The 26070-nt window shown below is 34.2% G+C and overlaps 1 protein-coding gene across 3 annotated transcripts; it reads right to left on the minus strand.

The window, feature by feature from the left end:
• Window positions 1–434: 434 nt before the first annotated feature.
• On the minus strand, window positions 435–26070 carry LOC134845697 (glutamate decarboxylase-like). 3 transcript variants are annotated; one of them, XM_063862745.1, is made up of 16 exons: window positions 25902–26070; window positions 15517–15676; window positions 15052–15325; window positions 12800–13036; window positions 12469–12559; window positions 12158–12270; window positions 11843–11958; window positions 11368–11447; window positions 11245–11299; window positions 6532–6648; window positions 6303–6367; window positions 5607–5685; window positions 5302–5391; window positions 3991–4155; window positions 3621–3710; window positions 435–1761 (listed from the first exon to the last, which is right to left on the minus strand). In XM_063862745.1, the coding sequence occupies exons 1-16, from the start codon at window positions 25907–25909 to the stop codon at window positions 1582–1584; spliced, it is 1920 nt and encodes a 639-aa protein (XP_063718815.1). In that variant the 5' UTR covers window positions 25910–26070; the 3' UTR covers window positions 435–1581. The 3 variants fall into 3 exon arrangements, with proteins under 3 accessions (XP_063718815.1, XP_063718817.1, XP_063718816.1); XM_063862747.1 differs by having other exon boundaries at window positions 25812–25918; XM_063862746.1 differs by lacking the exon at window positions 25902–26070 and adding an exon at window positions 20511–20621.

Consider the following 26070-nt stretch of genomic DNA (forward strand, 5'->3'; position numbering starts at 1 on the left):
TATCAAAATCGAAAGCTCCGTGGCTCGAGGCTCATCATGATAAGTACTCGTTGCTTATGTTCTCAGCCCAGGACAGTGGCCAAAATTGGCATGTTATCCTTAACTAGTGGCACAACAGCGGAACTGCTCAAAGAGCTGAATAGCTCGAATCTGGATCCGTTTTCTCTTCTTGTGACTAATTTGTCTTAACTTATGTCAGTGTGTGGTTGAAAACATAGACTAGACTACATTTATAATTTATAATGAATAATTCAACTATCGACGATTAATTATTGCAATTAATTTTGAATAGTTTGTGACCTGCACAATGTATATTTTGTAGCTTCTATTTTGATATATTTGGATGGTTTGAATATATTACGATATCACTTTAAAAGCTTGCCGCAATTAGAAAAGTTTTGTTTTTCTAAAACCAAAAGTAAAAATTAGTCGTCTTTGGTAACAGCTATGCAACCTGGACATCCAATTCCATAATATCAAAATAGAAATGTTTAGACAATAACATCAGCTAAAACTACTATTGTGGTTAAATATCGACGTGTACTGCAATGTTGTCAATATAAATTCATGCTTAGTTATTGAAATAAAAAAATATTATACTCGAGACTAGCTTCGTTGATACAAATACAGTTGATGACATGTTTGCTTCTTGAAACTGAGTATATAAAATTGCACGAAAATTGCAGAATATTAAACAGGAAGCTACAGTTCAGTTGCGTGCAAATAGGAAAATAAATACAACAAAAAAATTAATTTTGCTAATTAATTATAACTGCGCCCTAGGAATAAGATAAATTTGATATACTTTGCTTTCGATTTTTTTGTCAATCAAAATATGCACATACTTGGCGTGCGATAGATAATGGTATTTTAATAGTGTCTCAATTCTAAAATTTCTGTTTTTTTTGTCTTATATCTCAAAAAGAAGGCTTCCAGGAAAGGGAGAAAGATGACCTGATCAAATGTATTAAGAACCCGTGAGTTGCGGTAGTAAATTGATTACTAACTTCAACTTAGAAAATTTCTATGACAAAATACATGAAAGGCGAAGATGTTCCCTTGTTATGAAGTAGACTTTAAAATTCCATAAGTTCGTATGTACTTTTTTGTGCAAGTGTCAGGGGAATGTTTTTGGTTTTTTAATCTTAATTTTATTAAGAGAAACTATAGGTTTTTGTTATTATACGAACCAAAATGATTTTTGTTGTTATTTTAAAAACTGTTCTATATTATTTACTAGATACAATATCTGAACCTTAATTTGAAACCAAATCTCGCATGAAACATTCTGTAATGTTTGAGCCGTGTAACATAAAAGGGGTCTTTTGGACTAAACTACTAAACGGCCCGCAAAACAATGTTTAAAATCTTTACCTTCAAAACTTTGAACCAATCTTGAACTGAGAAACCCTGCGCCTTTCTTGAAACGACAAAAAATTAGCCTATCAAATTCAAGAAGAAGTTATGTTGAATTTTCGCAAATCGAAATAGTTCGATTGTTCTTCTTTTTTGGGCCGCCGTTTAGTGCTAAAGAGCCCAGAAACTAAGTACAGATGATGCATTAAGTATCTAGATGATGGATTAGAGTTCAATGTCGTGTCCCAGTCTGTCGATCTCCTCCACCACGTAGAGAATGTCCTCCCTTCGACTGGCCTGGTTGGAGATGACCATTCGGAAGAAGTTAGGGATGGAGAAGAGGGGCTGGTAGCCCACCATCAGATCACCCTTGTTCATCATCCTGCCCTTGATTATGGGTGCCACCTTTATTTGAGTGAGAAACAAAAAACATAATTAAAAACCTAAATGCTTTGTAATTTATTCCAACAAATTTATCGACGTAATTTATCCACATAAACCAACTGAAAGGTAAATACTACAGTTCACCTAGAAAACTGAACCCCTCTGTTATTGTAACTTGATATAAATAACTTTTTAACTATCGTGTGAAAACAATTTTTTATTGTTATTATTACCCTTGCGATAAGCAAGGGTATTGCTACCGGGTACTAGACGTTTTCCCCGTAATTAACTTTGTTCACAGAATGGTCAAAATGGTAAAGCTTAATGCATGCTCAATTTTTTGAAAATTCAATTAAAACTACTTTCGTTGAGGTAAAAAAATAGTTGTTATCCGCTTCCAGTAATTATTTTTTTAAATAAATTTCTTGAACAAATGATGATTTTTTTTAAAAGGAAATTTATTTAATCTGGTACGGTTCGATTCGGCTTACTTTGTAAAGCACGGATTTGTTTTAATTTTGAAATGATTGCTTTTGAAATAACTTACCAGATCTGATTTTGAGTAATTTGTTTTTAATGTTTTTTTTTTACAATTAAGCGGTTTCGGCTTTTGTTTTATCGGCATAGTCAACGTATATTGCGTCGTTTCGAGGACAAAAATATCTTGTTTGACGAAATTACAGATTGTGAAAAAGTATAAGATTTCGCTTTCTGCTAAGATTTTAATTTTTTGAGACTGTTTTTTGGAAACTTTGAGCAGATCTGGTTCAGTCGAAAGAGCAAGTTGCAAAAACTTTCGTGCAAAAGCTGAGACTCCTTTTTTTGTATGAAAATTGTTGTGTCCCTCAGAAAAATCAGTTTAATGAAATTTACACTGTTTTTGCAGTTTTTGCTGATTTTATCCTAGATGGAGGTTATTCGAAAAAAAACTGGTTATAGAAATTTTCCTTGTACAAATGGCTCCGCAATTATAGTTTCAATCGAAACAACATTCTTTGAGAAACTCACTTGTAGATGCAGCTACGCCAGGTTTTTCGCAGAAAACTAATGATTTAAGAAAAGTCGAATTTTTGAGATTTTGATCGTTTTTTGGAAACTTATTTTCTTTTTTCTTACACTCACACCACCAATTCTGAGTTTAATGATTCAATTGAAAGAGAACTTTATATCTTATAGATCATCACTGCATAAACGGTTATACCTTATTTTAAAAGTAACGGTTAAAATTAAGTATGGTTTATAGTTCATTTTGAGAAATTTTTATTTTCTTTTGAAAATTTTTCACTTTTAACATCTTTTTACCTCCTTATTTCAGTATAAACCACTAAAGGTAAGGGTTGAGATCAATCCCTAAAAATTTTAGCACAAAAGTTTTTTGTGACAGCAGTTTGTTTTTCGCTCAACAGGTGGTCAAACGGAAATGTTTGTTTAAGTTGTCGCCCGATTATCAAAGTTTTCAATTTATCTTTGCAAGCTATTTTTTCAACTTAATTTTCAAAAATCCTACTTTTGTCTCTTTTTTAACTCTGTGTAAAGCCTCTGTGTAAAGTCTTAGGTTTCAGTATTTGAATTTTTTTTCTAGCCGATTGCAAACTATAGTTTTGATACACCCAGTGGTTCATTCAGCAAGTCAGGAAGAAAGAACCGTACATATGGTGCATGTTAAAATATAGTGTCCACGAATTGATTCCACACGGTAGTAAAAAAAACTAACGCTCTAAGTGATTCTGATCATCATTTTTCAGTTTCTTCATTGCACCTTGATTCGGTTTCAGTTTTTCTCGATCACATAACACGGATGTGGGGAGAGAATATTGACCTGGATCTAGGATGTTAACTTGATCCGTGAAGTCTAAGGATTTTGAAGTGAGATCACTGACCTTGTGCAGCTTCTTGGTTCTGGCCTGGCCCTCGGGCATTCCCCGAATGCACTCAGGAATATACCAGAAACACACATTCAGGAACTGCGGCTGAAACAGGAAAAAAAACTCAAAAAATTATTCTCCCGTATCTATATCTCTCATAACTAGTTGAGAAGATGTACATTAAAAGCGCATAGATGCAATTTGTACAGCAAGAATTAAGATTTTGGCGTGGTATCCTGCTTTTTAATGTATATGCTGAGCTCTAAAAACACACGATAACACGACAAAGTGGTAATTCTTCTTGTACTAATTGCATCTTTGTGCTTTTTAACCCCATGAAATTGGCGCGTTTTCCACTTAATTTTTGTGAAAGTGTCTCTCTCACCTCTTCGAACACCATCTGAAAGCCCTGCTTTTCGTGGATCAGCTGGACCAGGTAGTCTCTGAGGTCGAACATGAGGTTCACGTGTGCCTCCATGCCCACCCTGCCCTTGGCACGCCACATGAGCCAGAATTTGAAAATGTCCACATGACGACCGCACTGGATGGCCTAATATTTTGTGTCTTGTAATTGGGAACTAGACTTTTTTCCCATAAACAATTTTTCTTACAATTTATAATTGAAATTGATATTGCTTTGTTATCGATTCTTAGTAGTTTTAAAAACACTTCACACGTGGCTTGGAAATAATGTTTGCCTTAGCACATTATGCTCTGGGTTTCGAGTCCCGACTGGACCTTGTTTTTTTTTCAATATCTGAAATTGATTTTTTTTCGAGAAAAACTGATTACTCTGACCATAGTTTGTCGGCTTATGTTTTGTCGGCTTAGTTGGCACGTCACAATTTTTTACGCGGCAAGCAGTTGTAGTCTCAAGTGTATTTTACTAACTCGTGTAATTTTTACAAATACTATCCCTGACTGGTATACTTTCCTTTTTTTCGCTCAAAAGTTTTATTCGGCCTGTATAATTTCTGCTCATCTTTTGTGAACAAAATTCGGTTTTATGAACTTATTTTGCATCGGTTTAAGGATGAAAATGATTATTTTTGTTTTGAGCTAGTCAAATTTTTAAATCGCTGTCCCGCATTTGTACTCTTTTGTGATTTCCATTTTTGGCTGACGGACTCTAAAATTTTTCTAAAGGCTCTCCGTAAATATTCAATAACTTTGAGGAAGCGTAACAAGTACTAAAAAACGCCTTTTTTGATTTTTCCCTGCGGCCCAGAAAAATTGGCCAAAACAAGGTCTTTGTAGTGCTTTCGGTGAGCTCGGAAATGAATTTGGTTGACCTTAAAAAAAGTCGACTAAATTTCCTATTTTTTTGAAATCCCCCCCCCCCCCAAGAAAATCCTAGATCCGCTCCTCTGTTTTTAATATTAGAAAAATGGGTTTGAAATATTTTACAGACAAAAACGTCTAAATTGATTCTTTTTTGTCTTCCAGGTGCTTCTTCAATAGTAGATTCAGTTAGCCAGCATGCAAGGTAATTAATAATTGAGACAAATATTAGTAACCAAAAGGGCTGATATCTTCTCTAGGTTCTCTAGAGACAAGAAATGGGAAGATTGTTCTCATCAGTTTGGTACCAATCAAATCTAATAAGTTTTTTAAATTGCCGGTTATAAAAAGTTTCTGATATTATTTATCATGGACGGAAAGATTTTCAATCAACGATGCCGGTGTATGTGCGTACCTTGTCGCCTGTGTCATAGGAGACGTCGTAGTGCTTGTCCTGTTGGAACAAGTAGTCGGCGTGCAGAGCATTGCAGCTCTCCAGAATACCCTGAAAGTAACCGGATAGTCAATTGTGTAAATGAAAAAGGAGACATTGTTTTCTTCAGTCTTATCGTATACGAGCTTGTGCTCAAGAACTTCATGATTTGTGAGCCAAACGTTTTTTTGCTATCCTGAAGGGATCCTCACAAAACCCTTAATTTCAAAATTGAAAGCCATAATGACTGATTTCGTATATTCTGATTTAAAAATCAAAAGGCTAACGTCTTCTTTGACTAGTAGAGCCGAGCATTGCAGTGTCACACCGAGGAGTTTGTGAGGGTTCCACGTCACAGAGTCGGCCCTAGAGGCAAATATTACAAACAGTTGTTCAGTTATGTTTAAGGATTACCCTCATTTGCCAGTTTTTGAATCTGAGCTCATGACTGCTAGCGTCCATAACCATCATTTTTTTAAACGTTTGTTTTTTCTAGAGTTAAATGACTGATTTTTGCTTTCGATCAACGATAAATTTTTTTAAAAATAATTATATCTAGATGTGGTACAGCTGAAACTATGCAAGTTAACCTAGTGAGTCAACAAATGTTTCAGAAATTGTTGTCAACCTTTCCTTTTTTTAGGCGCATCCTAAGCTCTCGCGGGCGGAATTTTGAAAATTATTGCCCTTTTTTAGGTCAATCAAATTTCAAATTGTTGGATTTTTTGAATATACGTACGATGAAGACTGTATTTAGAACTATTTTTTTCATGTATGGCAGATTAGGTTTTTCGAAAGGTAACCTTCAAAGTAAGTATTTTAGGCGCCTTAGAAACATTAAGAGTCGGTCAGGTTAAAATAAAAGTCGTACAATAGCACCAAAGGGGTACCCTTTCGGTGTTCAAAGGGTGGAGTCTGTGAATGGAAACAAGCCTCTCTCCCACTGAATCAGCTTCTGAGGATAGTACTAAGGGTATACTAACAGGTGTATTCCATCCAGGATGTGCTTCCACTTATTCGACATCAGAACTCCTCCACCCCACGCGGCCTAAAAATCACCCAATTAAAGCCAGGATTCATCCATGAGGCACTGGATCAACATACAAACAGTGCCACTGGCTTAAGATTTCATGCGGATAGACATTTTGCTCCAAATTGATGCTAGCGGCTTTTTTTTCTCCAAATTTATGCTAGTGTTTTTAACGCGCTCACATCCACATGTATCCATAGGTCGTGCTTGTTGGCGATTGGTGCCAGCTGTCTGATCTGGTCCACTGCCCCCACCACAGTTGTGCCCATAGTTAGACCCAGGAACAGGGGGTGCTTGCCCTAGCAAACAAAAACAACAAACGTCATCTGCAGACAAACATCGAAATATTTTTTGTGGGATCAACCATTCAATACACAGATAGTTTGACCAAGGTAAGTTTTAAATTATTTTTAGTTCTTGACAATGAATCAGTGGTATGGTATAATTTCACGAGGGGGTTACAAGATTTACAGTTGATGCCAAATAATTTTGCGGGGTTAAATTTGTTGCCAAGTCCTTTTCCGCTGTGGCAGATTTTTGAGAAAAAATTACTTGAAAAGCTTTAATCAAAATATCGTGTATTTTTTGGCGCGCTCTTCTCCCGAATTACGACGCTAAGCTCGGTTTTATAACTAAGCACATATTTGTGCTTTCACGCGTCTGAATTCCACTGACACATCTTTTGCGTGTTTTAAAGAGTTTCGTCTGTGATTTCCACAATCAAATAATCCCTATACACACAATGCCGACAAGTTATTTTTGTCAGTAGCTTCCCGAGACAAACTTGTTTTGGCCGTTGAAGTGGATTGTCAGTGGGTTTCGCGGTCAATTTTTTTTGTCGCTGGATTCCATAAGCACTTTTTTAAACTGTTTGAACATGTATCGGACCCATTTTTTATCATCTCATTTATAGATCCTATAATAATAGTTACCATGCTCCTCCCACATACCACCCCCTGTCATGAAAAATGAATATATTTAGTAAATTTTCTATGAAGGGAATCAATGAATATAATTTTGGATATTTTAATACAAATACACCGAAAGGAGATGATGAAAGTTAGAAAAATCAAACCAAAATGAAAAAGGGAAATCGAAATGCATTTTTTTTTGCTGTGTATTGGCATAGCTCAACCTCCTGAGGAAAATTTAAAGTAAAAACATCTCATCATAATAAAATTTCAATACAATCAAGAACTCTTTGTAAGGTCCTTAGCAAGGCTTCATTCTATCACAAGAAACGTTGACTGTTTAGTCAGACATGTTTTGAAAAAAAAATCACCTCGACATAAATAGGACGAAAAACAAGGAAAAAACAAATAATTATGTTTTTTGATTTCAGCGCTTGGTGCCATATTTTTTGTTCATCAAGTCAAAACTGAACAAATAATGAACAAAAAGAGACCACGGTTTTCTAGTAATGAGAGAGAAATGGAGTGATAATTCACGAAGTATAAGCAGCAAATCTTCACATGATATACCTACAAATAGTCTAAGTGTACCATATGTGATTCGGTCTTGTTATTTTATTCCCCTATTCTGGTCTAATTAGGGAGAACAAGTGATTTGTGCGGAGTGTGTGCTTGTCACTAATCAATAAACTTCCCCGGGAGAAGTCTTCTGCTCGTGTCATTAGAAGACACTTCGTGTATATACCATAGCGGGCAAAATTGGACCAACTGCCGTGAACAAAAGAACCCACTCGTCCACTCAGAACAATCAAGCCTACTCATTCAGAATAGATCTCAGAGCATAAAAGTTATAACCCCAGTTACCTCATGAAGGGAAATTTTTCACCAACCCAAAATGAACTATTGCTGTGGATAAAACACCTCAACTCATCAACCTAATGGAGATAAAACAGAATTGGTTAAAAGTTTTCGATAAAAAAGGGTCCTTGGGTGCAACAAGGGGAAAAACGAACCAGTTTTAGAAAACGGAGTTATTTAAATAATTTTACATTTCAACAACTTTTCAAGCAGTTTAATGAGATGATTTAATGAATGTTAATTTCAAAAAAGAAATGCAATGATATTTCTGCTAACTTAGCGGTAGTTCAAGTAGACCCATCTTGTTTTTGGTAACGATGGTTATTTATTTAATGAAGCTTCCTGGTTAAATCAACAATCTAATGGCACGATTTCTATAGGCTGCAATTGATTGCCTCAAGCACTAATTTGGAGCATATTTTGAAGTTGTCTCCATTTTCAATCCACTTGACCATTGAGGGTATGTTTTGTGAAAAAATAACAGTTTTTTTGGCTCTGAGCCAAAATGATTAAAAAGGCCTTTCCCGACTTCTGAAGCATTTTCACCAAATAAAAAAAAACACAAAATTTACTAAACTCTTTTTATTCATTTTCGAGTAGTTTTAAGCCTATTAAATAACCATTTGATTATTCATCTCTACCTCTTACAAAAGATAGCTGACATATTACAAACATCACCATTAAGCATATGCACAGTCTGTGGCTGTCATCGTAACAAACCCAAAATGAACTATTGCGATGGATAAAACACCCCGCTTTCATCAACCTAATGTAGATAAAACAGAATTGGTTAAAAGTCAGTGATAAATTGGAATCTTCAAGCTTAATGAATTAATAGGAAACATAAACTAAGCAAATGGCCAAACAGAATGGAATACGGAATTCGGCCCAGTTTTTAAAGCAATTTATATGCTCATTTTTTGTTCACAATCAATTTTCAAAGAAAGCTAGTTGACCTGAAAATTTAAAATTTCATCTTTCTGAAACAACTAGCTGATTAAGAAGTGACAAACAGACAAAATGTAATTGGATAGCTACATCAAATCAATTTTTCAAAAAAAATCAGCTGACTACCTTTGAAGTAATACATATGTTTGGCTGCATCTATTGCTGCAACTGCTATTTAATCGAAAAAAAATAGAGCTTGCATGAAACTTCCAAATTTTGTTTTAGCAGTTTTAATTTTGAGAGCGTAGTATTGTAGTCTTGTTTCAAAGATGGAGGTTTTGAGCGTCAAGAAATTTTTACATACAGCTATAAAGATGTAATTGTTCCGACTTTTGATACGAAAGTAACGGAATATTTGTGCTCGGGGTGGGTTTTTTTTTCTTCAGACAAATTTCGACTTTTTAACTAGCCATTTTTGACGAAATTTTTTTATATCATTCGAAAGGTATTGTTGTCTTGAGCTCAAATTTGAAAAGATATTTCACCTGTGATCATTTTTCATAAAGTTATGGGGGTTTAAAGATTGCCATTTTAGCCAATTTGGGACAATTAACGCGCGATATATTTCGCGCTATTAACGCGTAAGCGGAGAGTTAATCCGTCTTAGAAATCTTTCCAAATTGGTTGAAAGAAGCTTATTTGCCATAATTGGTTTGTTACAAGGAGCGAAATCTATATTTTTGTACTTTATATGGCGTGTGGGGGGATGATTTTCATAAAAAATTTCAAATTTTAGAAAAAAAAATTTCATTTTGTTTTGTTACATTTAATTTTTTAATGTTATTACTGCTCCATAAAACCTTAAAAAAAGTCGGAACATTCAGGGTTTCGCCCTGATACGAGCAGTCTTGTATTGTTTTGGTTCTTAATTTTTTTTCTATAATTAAAAAAATTTTCTCAGGTTTTAAAAATGATTTTTTTTTATTTCTGGTTTTGGATTACTTTCATTTTGTTTATTCTTAGTTTATTCTATGCTTAGTTGGGTTTAACATAGTATGCTTTCTTTTTGACAATTTCTATTGAAACTATAACCCAATCTTATTTATCTTATCTTCTTGATCTATCTTTTTTCCGTTACCTGTGACTTTTTACCCGTAAATTTTTGTCTAACAACGCCATATTATTTTGAAAAATACAGGACAAAACCAGGCTATCGAAAATATATTTAATCTCATTATAATTCTTCTACAAAAATGCTTAGCATGGGTGGAGGTGTAAAAAAAGGACCAAAAGCAGTGAAAAATTTACTTTATAATCTATTTTCTTTTTAATTTGAAAATTTAGGCGTATCAATTTTATGTTAGTCTGCCTCAGAAAAAAATATAAAATGAAAAAGGCAGCTATAGTAAAAAATTTAATGAGCGCTGAAAAGTTGTGAGTGTTATGTTTTTCCACACCACACTTACTGCGACAAATCTTCGAGAGGAGAGAGATAGAGATAGATAGAGATAGAGAGAGATAACGAGAGAGAGAGAGGATAGAAAAGAGAGAGAGAGAGAGAGAGAGAGAGAGAGAGAGAGAGAGATGAAGAGATAGAGAAAACTTGCGTAGTTTCCGAGAAAATTAACCAATTTAATTGCATTTTTTTGTGGACTTTTTTCAGATATTTCATTAACTTTTCCGGAGATCAAAAGCCAGTGAAACCAAAGATATCCAGCCAATTATAGCCGATAAAATTGTTTCAAGAAGAGCTGCGGTTGCAGGAAGGTATTATTAGTTGCTAAGTGTGTAACTTTTTGTTTGACGTTGGTGAAATGGGTTATTTGAAAACAATTTTTTAAAGATATTTGCTTCGAAGTTTTTGCTTACAACAAAGATTTTGTTGTTTTTTAATCTTTGATGCATTATGAGGCCATGTTGTTAAAATCAGGAAAACTGCGGAATCGGCTGATAAAAAAAATTCCAAAAAGTCATATTACGAGGTATTCGCCATTGAATTTCGCAACCTTTTAGCCAAAGGATCTTATGGTTTTGATTTTATTTTCTTAAAGTTTTGTCTCCTGCTTCCAGTAAAGTTCACAAATAGTTTTGTGATTCTAAAAAATACATAGTTTTGCGGGCCTTGTTATGTCGGCATTTGAAAATTTTCGGTCTAAACTAGTAGCTTTTTCCCAGTGACTCCATGAACGCATCAAAAATAGAGTAATCTGAGCCGGTTTAATTGAAAAAATAACTAACCTCCTTTTTAACTTTTTGAATTTTGGCCTCCAAATCTTTTGGGTCCATGTTGCACCTGAAAAAAAAATAACTTGAGTCATGATTCAATTATACGTTTCAAAGTTTTTTTTTAGTAATTCTTGCCTTGCGTCGGTTTCAATTGGGATGCAATTGTTGATTCCGATACCAGTGATCATTGCTGCATTCTTGTACGAGTAATGCGACTGCAAGCACACAATTCGATTACATTCAATAAAACTAGCTCATAATATTTTCAGTAAAAAGACTCAGTAAACAACAGTAAAGTGTTCTATTGTTCTGCAAAAAGGTTTTGGAACTCATTAGGGTTTTGGTTTTTATAGTTTCATCAAGTTTTGTTATGTTTTCATTTTTTTCCAAAAAAGTTTCGTTTTTTTCCAAATTTTCATGTTGCTTTTTTTTAGCAAAAAGAAGAAACTGAATTTGATTAAATAACTGCAAGGAAAAGAGGTAAAGTTTGGTTTAACTTATAAGCTTTGGCTTAACCTATACAATATGTGAACCTTCTGAACTGCCAAGTGTACCCCAAAAACCTTTTTAACCGCCGATCTTACTTTTAGCTGCCAAGGATTATAACTACCTCTTTGGACACAAACATGCACAGCTGTTTTTCTGGCTTCAGTCCAGTGTGTTTCAGCTGTGGGAAGTACTTGTGTCTGGCCAACATCAGGGCGTACAAGTTAGAAATAGTCCCGCCTGGAAATCAAAACTTCATAATCTTTTTCGCTCATGCATTTGAAGATATTTCTCGTTCATTTCTTTTTTAATTTACTTTTCTACTAACTTTTTCGTCAATGAAAATAACCACTGGGGTTAGACCTTTTCTCAACGAACAAACATCGAGTTTTTGGTTTATCTTTTCAACTTCTGGCTATTCGAACACTTTGCGGCTTACCTGGTGCACAGATTCCGTCCCCGGCTCCATCCGCCCAGCCGACAAGTTCTCTAAGCCTCTTCAACACCATCCGCTCCATAATCACAAATACGGGAGACACTTCGTAAGTGAACCTAAAATTTGAATGAAATTGTTTTCAAATTAAAGCCGATATTCAAAAGTCGATAAATACGTGAGCTAAATTCAACTTTAAATGCCAAAAATTAAACTTAAAAATGAAATATTTTGTTAAAATTGAGGAAAAATATTTTTAATCTTGTGAAATGAGTCTAAATGGAGAAGTTTTTTGAAGGAAGAAAATGAAGCCTGACATGTTGGTGTTGATAGTTGCTGTGAGCCACTCTCCCGCAATGGAAGTGACGTCCATTCCACATGACAGCTGATTGAAGAAACGGGGATGACCTAAGAGTTAGAAGTCACAAAAAATGCGATGTTGTATCGCTAGTTGCATTATTAGAAAAAACAAGCATTTTTGAATGGTCGTTATTGTGGTATGTTTTTTCAAAAGTTTCTACCGAGCTTTCAAATAAGTGATCACGAATCATAACGGTTTTTCAATGAAATATGTCTCTAAATGTAATTTTAAACTGTCGACGTGTACTGAGTTTGTTAGTACAAATATTGAACCAATTCAGAGCTGACCTGACTTGACCGCATATCGACAGGTATCTTTGATGTCACTCAGCAACTGGGCCAGGTGTTCTGGAGTTTCCGGCACGTCCAGGTCCAGATTGCCCCTCAGCTGTGCCGGGTGGTGGAACTCGAGCACCGGCTGGGCTCTGTCGTGCGTCTGACCCATGAAGTCGATCAGTTCGTCCACCACACAGCGCAAAAACTCACCCGTGTTTGAGTGGGGGAAGGACTCATGCGGCAGAATGTCTAAAGATAATAATAATAATAATAATAATAATAATAATAATAATAATAATAATAATAATAATAATAATCATAATAATAATAATAATTACTATTATTATTATTATAATAATAATAATATGATTAATAATAATAATAATAATAACAACAACAACAACTTTTTTTTTTCAAATCGCTATATTACAATCAAAGATCGATTTATTTATAATTTGAGAGCACCAATTTGGGAGATCATCCGGGAGATCTTTCGATCAGTCGCGTTACGTCTCCTAAGATGTCGAGATGATGGTGAAAGTGTCAACATAGTTATGGTTTCAACAAAGATGATTGTGGTTTGAATCCCGTTATCATCTGAAGTAAGAAAAAGTCAATTGGTTGAGGCAAATTTGTTATATTGCAGCCTTTCAACAATTTTTCCCGCTTGGTTTGATCAGCAGTTGATCTTTTTTGCTGTTCTGTTCGATCCCAATTTTCTTGCACAGTTAGTTAACTTTAGCTCAAAAGTCTGATTTTAAGGCTTGGTTTGACGGCAACAATAGGCTTATTACTAATTATTTCAATTGCAATGAAATTGCAAATTGTTTCGATTGCGATAACTAAACTAATCATTCATGAACATTGAGTTTGACGGGTCCATTTTTTAATGAAAAATGTAAAGTTCATTTTTGTCCTAATTTGACATTCAAGTTAGCTGCCTATATCTTGGCCACTTCAGACCGTTACAAACAGCAAAACCAAATTGATGCTTCAAGTTATAAAAAAAAGTGAGTTGATACAAAGTGACATTTGGCGGAAGAACGCAAATTGGGTTTAGCTAAAAATCCGCGGGGTGCCGGAAACACCACTTTGTCAAATTTCCCCACTCTCTCCTAACGTAGGTAGAGCGTGAACAAATTGATTATCACGTCATCTAGTTATAAAAAAAAATCGACGCTGAATTATGGCATTCATTTAAGTGATAAGTGACGTACACGCCGTATAGTTTTTTAAAATTCTTTCATTATCAAGTTTCATCATTTTTCCAATTTTTTCGTCCAGTTTTTCCTGAAGATTTCACACCTTTTTCCAATTTTTTCCGGAAACTTTTAAAGTTTTTCTAAAGTTTTTGAAAGATAATCTTTTAATTGTTCTGCTTCAGTGTGATCATAATAGTCGTGATTCAAAAGCACTGATTTATTGAATCTGTAAAAAAATATTAGGAGTTTTGTTTTTCATGATGTTTGCATGATATTTCAGGTAATCGCTGTCCTTTAAAACTGTTAATTTTGTTTCAACTCTCAGCGTATTTGCTCTAAATCAAAAATATCTATTATGGCGGTATTTTGTTTCAAAATGTTGCTATCAGATACCCTACTCCTGAGGAGAGGGTAGTTCAGTGGAAGATTTAATGATGGTTTCTTGGATGGCTTAACCTCTCTCAGTCTTGACGAGGCCTTCTGAGATCCAATTAGCAGCAAATCTTTTTACGACCCACTTAATCTTTTTTGTTGAATTCAGCCAACTACGTTTTATAATTCACCATTTTTACAATTCATACACTTTTACTTTTCTAAAATCAGAATAAAATGTCAACAGAAATTGAAAAGTAAAAAGATAGTTAACTTAATGATATGCATGTTGCTTTAATTTTCTAAATTAAAGACTGGAAAAAAAAACGATACAAAAATTGGTCATTTTGGAAAACAATTTCAAAATCTGATTATCCGTCTCTGTTTTATATACGCAATGAGATGACTACTGGTACTCGGTTCTCTTTTAGTTAAATTTTGCCTGGTTTAATGCAGGTTTCAATGATTTTGCCATTTGAAACCGTATTATTGTTCTGTTAGACAATTCCAGATTTTTTCACAAACATGTCAAAATAACCGAAAGGAAGAAGGTGCTTGCTGTATAATTCAACGCGATGACTCTTTAGTAATTTAGGGTTTAACGTGTGGCACATTTAGCTTAAGAAGGTAATCACTGCATCTGATCAAAGTCTTTTTTTGTAAATATTAGAAGTTGAGGCTGATCGTAACCTTTCGCGGTGAGTTTTGCGAAGTCCAGATTAGATTTGGCCATTCCCTTTTTCATCTTCAGCTGTTCTTCACTTATGCTCTTCCTCTTCTGCAGAAGACTCTCCGACATCTGTCTCTTGAGGTCCTCGTGGGGTTTCACAGTGGGGTCGAACTTACCCGCCGGAGACTTCAGACCCGACTCCTGGTGCAGTTCAGTAATGGAGTTTTCACGCCCTCGTTCCGTTTCAAGCTGGGCTTTTTCGATTGGGTGCGAGACCTCATCTCCAAAGAAAACCTGCAGAAAAAAAGAGATACTGCGAGGTTTTGCTTGAATTAATACCAAATGTAATAAAATGTTGTCTTCATTTTATACAAAAGGTTCTTTACAGGGGCGGATCTAGGATTTTCCCAGCCCTCCCAAAACACTAAAAAGACCCCCTTATAGCAAAAAAAAATTGCGCCGCAGGCCAGCTTTTGAAAAATTACCTCTTTCGATTTGACCTTCTTAAACTCGCCCTTCTGTTGTCCGCTGGGTGCGGTAGCGAGTGCACTCTTGGGATGACTCATCTGTTCTTTCGGACTGGAGCTGTTGTTGGTGTTGTTAGATGACTCGACTTGCTCCATTCTCCGGTCTGTAGTGTGCACCCTAGAACACATTTCAATGTGAACCAAAAATAATCGGTTGTTCCGCAGGTAGCTCAGTATGTCCCAGTCTCTGTATTGCTTACTTTTTCTTTTGTTTATTTGAGATATTTGATTTTGAGTGCAAATAAAAACACGCCTGATCTCATTCTCATCAATAGGACAAATTTTTTGATATGCATAGAACCCCCAAAATAACCTCTTTTTGTTTCAAGTGTTTTTTTTGCAATTTTCCCAAATGTACAAGACTAATATATTAATTCAGCAGCGACGGGGCTAACATACGAGTTATTCAGCTCATTACGGGCACTGATGTTGATTTAGTTAACATCTACAATGTACTGTATTTGGCGTTTTAATGCACCGGAAATTTTTATTGCGAAAAATTTAGTGGGCCTTGAAAGTAACGATTTTTGGATTGAGAGCGCGGTTTGACAAGAAATGGTTATCCTACAATTCAAAACTATGGATACAACTCCCATCACACTGCGCAAAAAATCTATAGAATAACAAGAATGCTCGTATCAGGTTACTTAGATTGAATGTTCTTTGAGCATTGTGTTTTGAATGCTTTGAATGTTCAGATTCCTTTGTGTTTGATTAGTTTTCGATTTTCACAAACTGATAGAATTCGGAAAAAACGCGTCAATTTTTCAAGAAAAAAAAGTTCGTCTGAAAAGTTTATTCTAGCACACTATGTAAAATACGCAAATACCTATTTAAGTTTAGCTTCGAGTAAAGTATCAGTTAGAACATATAGCTCGCCTCAATTTTATTTTGAAGGCTCTTTGAGCCGAGCTAAATAGCTGTTCATTCAATAACAGAACGAAATAAATCCAACATTGATTACCACACATTAGTCAATTTTCATATACAACCACTATAATGTCAGAAAAATAATAACAAAGAAAATAGCTTTCTAAATATGAGCTTAGGACGTCAATGCTTTCCATTCTGAAAATATGATTATTGTTTTGTAATTTTATCTTGCCCAAAACTCACCAAACCAAAACAAAAAAATTTTTTAATAAAAAACCCCAGCATTTGAATTGACACTAGCTTCATGAAAAAACTGCAGATCAAAATGAAATCTTTTTCTGTAGCGTGTTTTTTAAGCATAAAAGTCATTTTGTTGCGTTTTTGGTAGTCATGTAAAAATGCGAATCATATAAATTTCCTGTTTGGAGACCAGTGAAGCATTTTTCCTGCATGGGAGCCAATTTTGCAAGTAGATATTTATCCATCTCTCTCATATTACGCAGTAATTATGAGAAAATTTCTGATATAAAACAATTTTTTTTCACTGAAACTTTGCTCAAAAGAGCTGATTTAATTTTTGCTTTGTTTTTAAAGTATACTGAATAAAACAACTTATACACTTGCGATGATTACACAAAAATAGTGTCCAAGATGTTTTTTGTTAGAATTTATTTTTAAGAACATAAGCTCGTTTGCTCGGGTTAATTACTTTTTATGATTCTAAGAAACAAACAAGAACGTTAATTTTATTATTCATATTTGTAAAAACTTGAATCTTTTCTTATTACAGCTCCATTTAGCGAACTAAATGTCCTCGAGTAAACAACTCACTGCACACGGACATAAATTTTTTTCCATTATTTTGTCGGGCGCTAACAATGGAAAAAATCGCAAAAAATGGAAGCAATTTTTTTTACAATTTGCTAAATAAACAGAGAAGCTGTTATTGTTCTGATTTTTGGAGAAAATGACAGAATATTTGTGCTCGGAGTGTCTTGTTTCTCCGGACCAATTTCTTTATTTCGTAACTTTTTTTAGCATCTGAGCGCTTGCAATGCATTGAAATTGAAAGGATTATTTACACGTAATTTTTTTTTGCAAAATTATGAGGGTTAGAAAATTGCCAGTTTGACCGAGAGATAGTTAAAACTCGAAATATTTCCTGCTTTTAACACGTAATTGACAATTTAATCTGCTCATAAATCATTCCAAATTGAATTGAGGCGAAACATTTTGTAATTGGCGTAGTGTGTATGGGTAAATTGTTGAAACAATCCGAACAAAAATTATTCGATATTTCCGAAAAATATTTCAACGACGTTGAATGGCAAACGGAACCGATTCGCCCTGATTCGAGCAGCTCCGTTTGTTTTTTCTATTTGATGACATAACAGAAGCTACCAAAAAATGTTTATTCAAGTTTTTTGAAACTGCCTCCAAGAGTATGAATCTGAGAAAGTTTGACACAGGAAAATGAAAAGCGGTATAAAATAATCATAATGAAAAGTAAAAATCTCCATGTCTCACTCAAGCGTAAACAAAGCGCCAATTGCAGAAATGGGCAGCAACACTTAAAAAATTTAGGAAACGATTTCTAAAGCTCAAATTTTATGTATTAAATTTTATACATGGTGATTATAATTTATCTGAATCAGAATTTTTGGAACTACCGATGATTATCTGTACAATTATCATTAGCTTTATTTTTTTCTCAAATTTTTATAAATTAACCTTATTGAACCATGATTGATGAAAAAACCTATTGAACTATAGTTGATAAACGAGCAAAACTTTTTGGCAACAAAATTGAGCAATTTCAAAATTAATATTGTAAGAAAATTAAAAGTACGTCCGCATTTACTTCCATAACTTTAAGTCAGCACTCAAATCAATTGTTTTTATGCTTTGATATGCGCCTGTTATTTGTTTAATAAAGGTTGTTTTGGCTTTATTCTATTTATTGTCTTGCCACATTTTTGCACCGAACACACTCAACGATTGATAGGTAGCTAATACCTACTACTAGTTGTTTATTGGTAAAACTTGAAATTTTACTTCCAAAACTTGTAGATACTAGTTAGAGTATCATTGAAATTCTTTATTGTTAATAGAGATTTTAAAAACGTCTTTCAAAAAAGATCGCTTCGTTTCCTTTATATGAACAAGAAATCAAACCATAGAGAAATTGGGAGATTAAACCATTCTGAAATTGCTTTTGGAGCTCTGACGGAGACTTTTTCTGCTCGAAACACAAGAAATCAGCTCGAAACAAAATATTCGAAAGACCAGAATTATTTAGCTTAAACGATTTTTTTTGAGATTCTCATGGATTTCACATTCTATTAAAATCTATTTAAATCGAATAATATTGAGGTAAAAAAATTAATCTTTATTCCATAAGAATCCCTTTTAATCCATTCTAAATGGTTTTCATATCTAAATCGAGATTTTCGAAATAAATCTAAAATTTGTCAAAGCCGGCAACCAAAAACTGATCAAGCAAAACGTACAATTTTCAATTTTATCAAAAAAACTGTTAGACCCTATTATAAATCTATTATAATCACAACTTGTTTATTCCGTCTACTGACACAAGGTAGGAATTTTGTCTTCTGGTGTTTTAATTTATTTTGTAATTTACAATGCAGACATCGATGAGCTATAATAATTAACAATCAGGACCGGTCGAGTGATAGATCATTTTCCACGTCTTTCAACCGTAAATCAAATTTGAGAAAATTTGCAAAAAATGTTTCTCTGTGTTGAGATAAACGGAGAAATTTTGAAAAAAGATCAGATTTTTATATTGTTGAAAGATTTTTTTAATGTTGCAATTCTTTTTTGAGAAAAATTGTGCTCAAATATGCCTAATATGTTATCCATTGAGTATGCCCACTTTCTAAGCTTTGGTTCAGATCTTGTCAACACAACCAGGGGCGGATTTAGGGGGGGTCGGGGGGGGGGGCGATCGGACGCCCCCCTCCCCCTCAGGGATTCGACCCCCTGCCGACCCAAAGGGTCCCCCCTTTGATACTTTTTAAGAAATCCATTTTTGGCCGACCGGCCCTAAAAGTTTTCTAAAGGCGCCTTTGGCGCCAATATATACTAATTTTGAGGGGGGAGCGCGCGCCGAAAAAAACGCAATTTTTCGGTCAAACTTTTCCAAAAAGTGCCTAAAAACGCCTTTTTTGACCTGTTTTTCAAAATTTTGCCTGCGGAGCAAAAAATTTGGCCAAAATAGGGACAAAACCGTGCTTTGGGAGAGCTCGAAAAATTAATTTGGTCGACCTAAAAAGAAAAAAAAGGTCGTCAAAATTTTCGAAAATCCGCCCCCCCCCCCCCCCCCCTCGAGAAAATCCTAGATCCGCCCCTGAACACAACATGAATATAGACCACATTATTTAACAAAACCCTCTACTTTTTAGTTTTTTTATTCTGTTCGGAACTTTTTGTGCTGTTCGCAATTCTTTGACAAAAAGCCGGCTAGTCTTCTTCATGTTCTCAAAATATCATTTAGTTTGAAAAGTTCATTTGCTTATTACTAACTATGTTTGAAAATTTTGGTTGTTGCTATTATTGATGATCGAATCATGACTTGGAATTTTATTTGCTTAAAAAAAGTTCTTTTGGTAATATTAGGTTTGATAAAGAAAATTTTTGCTATCATCGATGATCGAATCATGACTTAAAGTTTTTAAAAAATAAGAGATGGTCTGGTTCAAACGACAAAAAGCGTCATAGTATCAGAGGGAGGTCACATACATGTCGACCATAAAAAAGACAAAAATTTTTTAGATAGAAAACCATCTGCTTGATAGCCAAAAAAGTTAGAGATTATCATTCAAACTTATAAAAGTGATCTGTTTGTAATTTTCTTCTTGTTCTCCATTAACTCGCACTTTGTTAATTTAAAATAAATTAATTTTTAGTAGAAAGTTTTAAATAATTAGATGATAAGAAAATTTGGGTGATATATTTGAGTGATAAACAGATGTTCAAACTTTTAACATGATAATAGTTCTAGTAATCATTCATAGAGTTTGAAATATTTATTTCCGAATAGACAAAAAAGTACTTACCTTCTGGTATGAAATTGTGAAATAAATGAACAATCAATTGAAGTACTGGTATACTTATCCCGTTTCTTTTATTCAACGCTGTACTAACTTGGATGAATCTGGTAAACCAATCATATCAAATGAAATGAAATGCTATGTATACATAACTAAGACAATTTCAACATTTGCCCTATTTTGTAACAAGCTGATTGAAAATTTTATTTAATAAGGAATCTCACCGGAATACTTTCTTCAATCTGCTAAATTTTGTTAGCAAATGGTTACAATTACTGCAACTAACATTTTTGGAGTCTAATGTCTGTTGATCTATTTTCTTGAGTTCATTTAAGTACCTTTTAGTACATTTCTTGGGTTCATTTTAGTCTTGGGTTCATTTTTCAACTTGTGAGACCAAAAGAGATTTGTGAATTTGAGAGGGATACAGCCTTTATGCTAATAGAAAGCGTTCAAATATGAAAATATACAGCAGGCTCACAGAAATTTTTAAAGCGGAGTAAGGTTCCGATAATGAAGCTAAAAGAGCCAGCGATTTTAGTGTTTTTGCAATTGAAAAGAAAATCGGAACATATTTCGAATAACTGCAGAACTTTCATAGCGTCAGATTGACCCAAACTGACCTTTTGGGATCTTTCTGAGCTCTAAAAAGATTTTATATGGTGCCGTCTGACGATTGGTTATTCCGTAGAAAAATAGCTGCCAAGTTTCACCGAAAATTTCAAACAGATTAAATGGTTACAAACGAAAAAAATTGATTACAGTTAAGATGGAATATTTGGGCTTTTCCAATAATAGCTCCCAAGAGTCTGATAATTGTAATTTTGAGGGTCAATTTTGTTCTGGGTAACTATAATAGGAAAAAAGCAAACAAATTTCTCATGACAAGACACGATCAAAATGCTTATGGTCAGTTGAGAGATAACTTGCTTATTGCCTTTGATGGTTAAAGACTTAGAATGGAAACTTTCTTCTAATGAAGAATCAAGATGAAAAAAAATCAACTCGATACCATGAACTAAATCTCGCAAGCTTTGAATAATAACGAAAACTAAAGTATTTTGGTTAAATATCGCCAGTGGGCGCTCATGGAAAGCAAGTAATTATTTAGACAAAAAAAATGGAACAAAAGTTTTTTTTCCAAATCATTACTAGGTTACCAAAATTTTGATTTGATGGTAATTGATACCTAGTTTGAATTTGACTTGCGTTATTTGATTTCTATCTTCTCTGGAACTTTTGTGATTCTGGAAGCTCGGAAAATTTTGGGATCAATGTTCCTGTGAAATCTTATTCAGGCCTTCTCTGTTTATAGAGTTTCAAAATTTTACTAGTTAAGTTTTTTATTTTGTTATAATTTAGTTTTTCAGATTTTTCAAACCACTTGCAACTTTTAATTATAAACATTTTTTATTAAACAATCAACATATACTTTACTGGCGAAGCTTAGTTTATTTGAACTCCAGTCTGAGATATTGCCGAGTTTTTTTTTATTGATTTAATGCATTGCTGTATCGTTAAAAATCTCACAAAAAAATGGTTGGGCTCTGGTATGCTTTTTATTGCAATATCAGGTATCATTTCAATTTATCAAATTTTGTTGAGTAAAATATCCTAAGACTATTCATTGTTAATTTTTTACGTAATTTCTTTTGAAAGTTGATATATTTTGTAGTTTTACAACAATGTAAGCTGTTAATAATTTTTGGAACCAAAAAATACAAAGGAAGTGTAGCTGGCAGCTTTTTTTCTAAATAATCTCAATTTGATATTTACCCTTGCGATAAACAAGGGTACTGCAACAGGGTTTTTCCCAATCATAATATTGTTGATAAAATGATAAAATGATTAACTTTATAACCGCTGAATTAATAGCATGGATGGAGTGTATTAACTGCATAAGTACCTTGGGTGAACGCTAAGAGTTGCCAAGTATTCTTTATAAGTGCTGCAAGCTTGAGTAGATTTGTTTCTGTCGGCTTATTATCAGTATGTTTTTTTTCTATTAGCTTTTGTTGGTAATAAATGAGAACGGTTGAACTCTAACGACAAGTTTTTGAAAACTTTAAATTACCCTTTTAGGCACTCCGTTACAAATTTTGCAATGTATACGTGAAAAAATTTCATTTTTTTCATTTAACAAAAATCATTTTTCGTTTTTTTTTGGTTTGTTTTTTAACATTGGTAGCAATCTTTGATAATATGGTTATAGTTTTTAAAAGTTTTTTTTTCAATTTGTAGATTTATCTTTTATAAGTTTTCATTTTTCAATTTGTCCGCTCATCTGAAAGTAGTGATAGTCATTCAGTTTTGTATCGCAAGAGGTGCGAAACTCTGCTTCGCCTTCTCTTTATTTTGCTGTTATGATCACTCGCAAAAAATGGGAAATAATTCCAATGGCGTAGGCTTGATTTTTGATGCAATTATAGGTTACTACTACAGTAACGTTTTTGACGCACAGTCAACTAAATCAGTGCAACTCATAAGCAATGCGTATATCGTTACCCAGGCAAAGATCAGAAGCGGCACATTTTCAGCATCATTTGAAATATTCTGTTTCAAACAAAAACTGCAAGCAAAAATTGATAAAAAAATTTTTAATATCTGAAACAGTTTTCTCAATGTTCGATTGTCTTTTCAATAGTCACTACGAAACTTTGAAAACTTTGTCGGAGTTTTCTGGTTGGTTTTGCAGGTTTCCAAGGATATCTTAGTAATTTGCGTCTTCTGGCATTCCTTATACAATTAACTCTGGTAACGTCTCGCACACTTCCTTCATGCGATTAGTTGCTCTCAATTATAATGGCGACACAAACAACTATCTACAGCTCTAATTTTTTTTGTGTTTAACTCTTGAGATTGAAAAATTTTGTTATTTGCTTTCTGTTCTCGTCCCGGTCTGATTTTTGGGTGCAAACTAGAACTACATCTGTTTTAAAAACGCAATTGACAAAAACAGTTGACAAAAAAATGAAAGCTTATACAAAAAAAATTGGCTCACATGAAGAAGTATCACATGAAGAAAGACTGCAGTTCAAACTTAACGTACACCACTTGGAACAGAAAACAAAAAAGCAGCGTTGTTATTCACCGCCAGCAAAACCTGAATAAATCTGAGAGAATTTCGTTCATTATGCCAACTAACATCAGAAACACTTCACAAACTCACTACTACTATAAAACTAAACCACACAAGGCAATAAAGCTCCAAAAGGTATCCAAGGTATAAGAGCCGAAATCGGAAAGAAGTTGCCTCGGCGACATCCATTTAACTATAGTCCCTATTTGCAGCTTCTAGCCAATTTTTTTTGCAAATTTTTACAGCGGAAATTTATGCTGGCATCAAAAGCACTTTCAATTTTTGGTATCCTGTCTCATCGCAAGTTTCAGGTCTGAGAATCATTTGGGGAGCCAGCCAGTCTAGTTTTACCCAAATACAATATGAATGAAGCAAATAAACTAATAATTGACCAAAAAAAGATGCTGTCAACCGGAAACTTACCCTTGGAACCCTAGCCCCAGCACAAAAACACGCATGCCAAGAAATAAAGGCAGCATTTTAGAGAATTCTTTGATTTTCAAAGCTTAGAAACATTTTGGTTTGACAACAGAAACCAAACTCGTTTAGTTTTCTGCCTGCGTCATCTTCCATACAGACCACCTTATTGGCCTCACCGCTCCGGTAATCTTTCGTTTTCAAATCCTGCAGAAAATTATTTGAAGTTAACTGCTATAACGAGGCGACCACAAGTTAACGGTTCAGATAAAATACAAAAGATCTTTGAAGCCAATTGCATAGCAGAAACATTTTTATCTCATCTTATCTCTATGTTGAGAACACTCACCACCTAGGCTAATTCAACACCTCTTATGACGGAACACATGGAATCCCTTCTCTACGACTTTATGGTTAAATGGGCCAAGTTTGATCCTTAAGCTTGATCTACAATTGTGAACTTTGCCGACCATCTCTCAATAGCAGCGCATATTGTTTTGCCACCGTAATTATATGCAATGCCATATACGAAGCCAAATTTGCTCACAATGAGATGGCCATAGAAACATTTGAAGTTTAAAATCTGGAAGCAGGGGCGGATCTAGGATTTTCTCGAGGGGAGGGGCCGATTTTTAAAAAAATTTCGAATTTCTTTTAGGTCGACCAAATGGATTTCCGATCTCCCAAAGCACTAAAAAGACCTTGTTTTGGCCAAATTTTCTGCACCGCAGCCAAAAATGTGAAAAAACTGGCCAAAAAAGCGTTTTCAGGCACTTTTTGGAAAATTTTTACCAAAAAACCACGTTTTTTCGGCGCGCGCTCTCCCTTCAGTATTAGTTTATATCGGCGCCAGGGCGCCTTTAGAAAAATTTTAGGTTCCGTCACCAAAAATTAATATTTCAAAATAGTACAAAGGCGTGACTCTTTGGGTCGGCAGGGGGGTCGAATCCATGAAGCACCCGTCGTTTTACTCAAAAAGAAATGACACAAGGTCACGTGTCCTTTCAAGTTAGAACACTATAGCCTTGATCCGGATTCTGAAAATTTTCAATAAAAATTTTATTTCAAAAACGAGAAAATCTTGACTGTTTTTTTTCGTTTTTACTTGATTTTGAGCGGAAAAGTAACCCATTGGACCGATTAATACACCAGTTTTCTAGCCTATCAAGTTTTCCTCTAAGTTTTTTTCTCAAAAGACTAATTTCACAGCGACTTAAGACCGAAGTTATTATAATTTCTTAGAAACCTCTGAAAAAAACTTTTGAATTTTTTCTTAAGCCAATGATTTCATATTTTTGCTTGGTATTCTGATTTGTTTTTATCACCGTGGTCGTAATACTCTATGATATCGTGTCAGGACATTTGTCCCAGACATTTATGTCCCGGCAAAAACAGTCCAAAAAGCAAAAAGTGTCCAAGACATTTGGTTCCCAGACAAAATTGTCCCAAAACTGTCCGGGCTATTGCCACACTAGTTAATGACCGGATTAATTTGATAAACTCTCAAAAGGAAGGATTAAATCGATAAATCGATAAGGCCACGCAACTGAGCAATTAGACCAGAAATTACTTTGCGCAGCATATTAGAGACAAAATTAACTCAGGACTCAAATCATTTACACATACCTGTTTGAAACTCATTTACACATACCTGTAGCGATTCTTTGAAAAAATATTAAAAATTCAAATCATTTTGCAAAAATTAATGTTTGATTCTCCTTAAAACTGAAAAACAACAGTCGCAGACACCTCAGCAGTTTCAAAAACTCCAAATATTAAAAAAAAAATGGGAAAATGATAATAAAACTCACCTTAAAAATACGGCCAGCTTGTATGACCTAAGGATGACGAGAAGAATTTATAAACTGACGTAGGATCAAATTGACAGTAAAAAAACTCACTTTTTCATCTATTTAAGGACACAAATTGTATTTCAAATTTCAAGACTTTCATTTTTTTGTCTTCTGACGGGTTTGTTTGAGACCAGTCAACCAATTTTTGTTCAATTTTTTTTACTCTTTTCAATCAGACTTTTTTGTTGTTTCGGCATTTATTCACACCTGTCTCTAG

The sequence above is a fragment of the Symsagittifera roscoffensis genome, chromosome 5, assembly GCF_963678635.1.
Source record: "Symsagittifera roscoffensis chromosome 5, txSymRosc1.1, whole genome shotgun sequence".
In the NCBI taxonomy this organism is placed as follows: Eukaryota; Metazoa; Xenacoelomorpha; order Acoela; family Convolutidae; genus Symsagittifera; species Symsagittifera roscoffensis.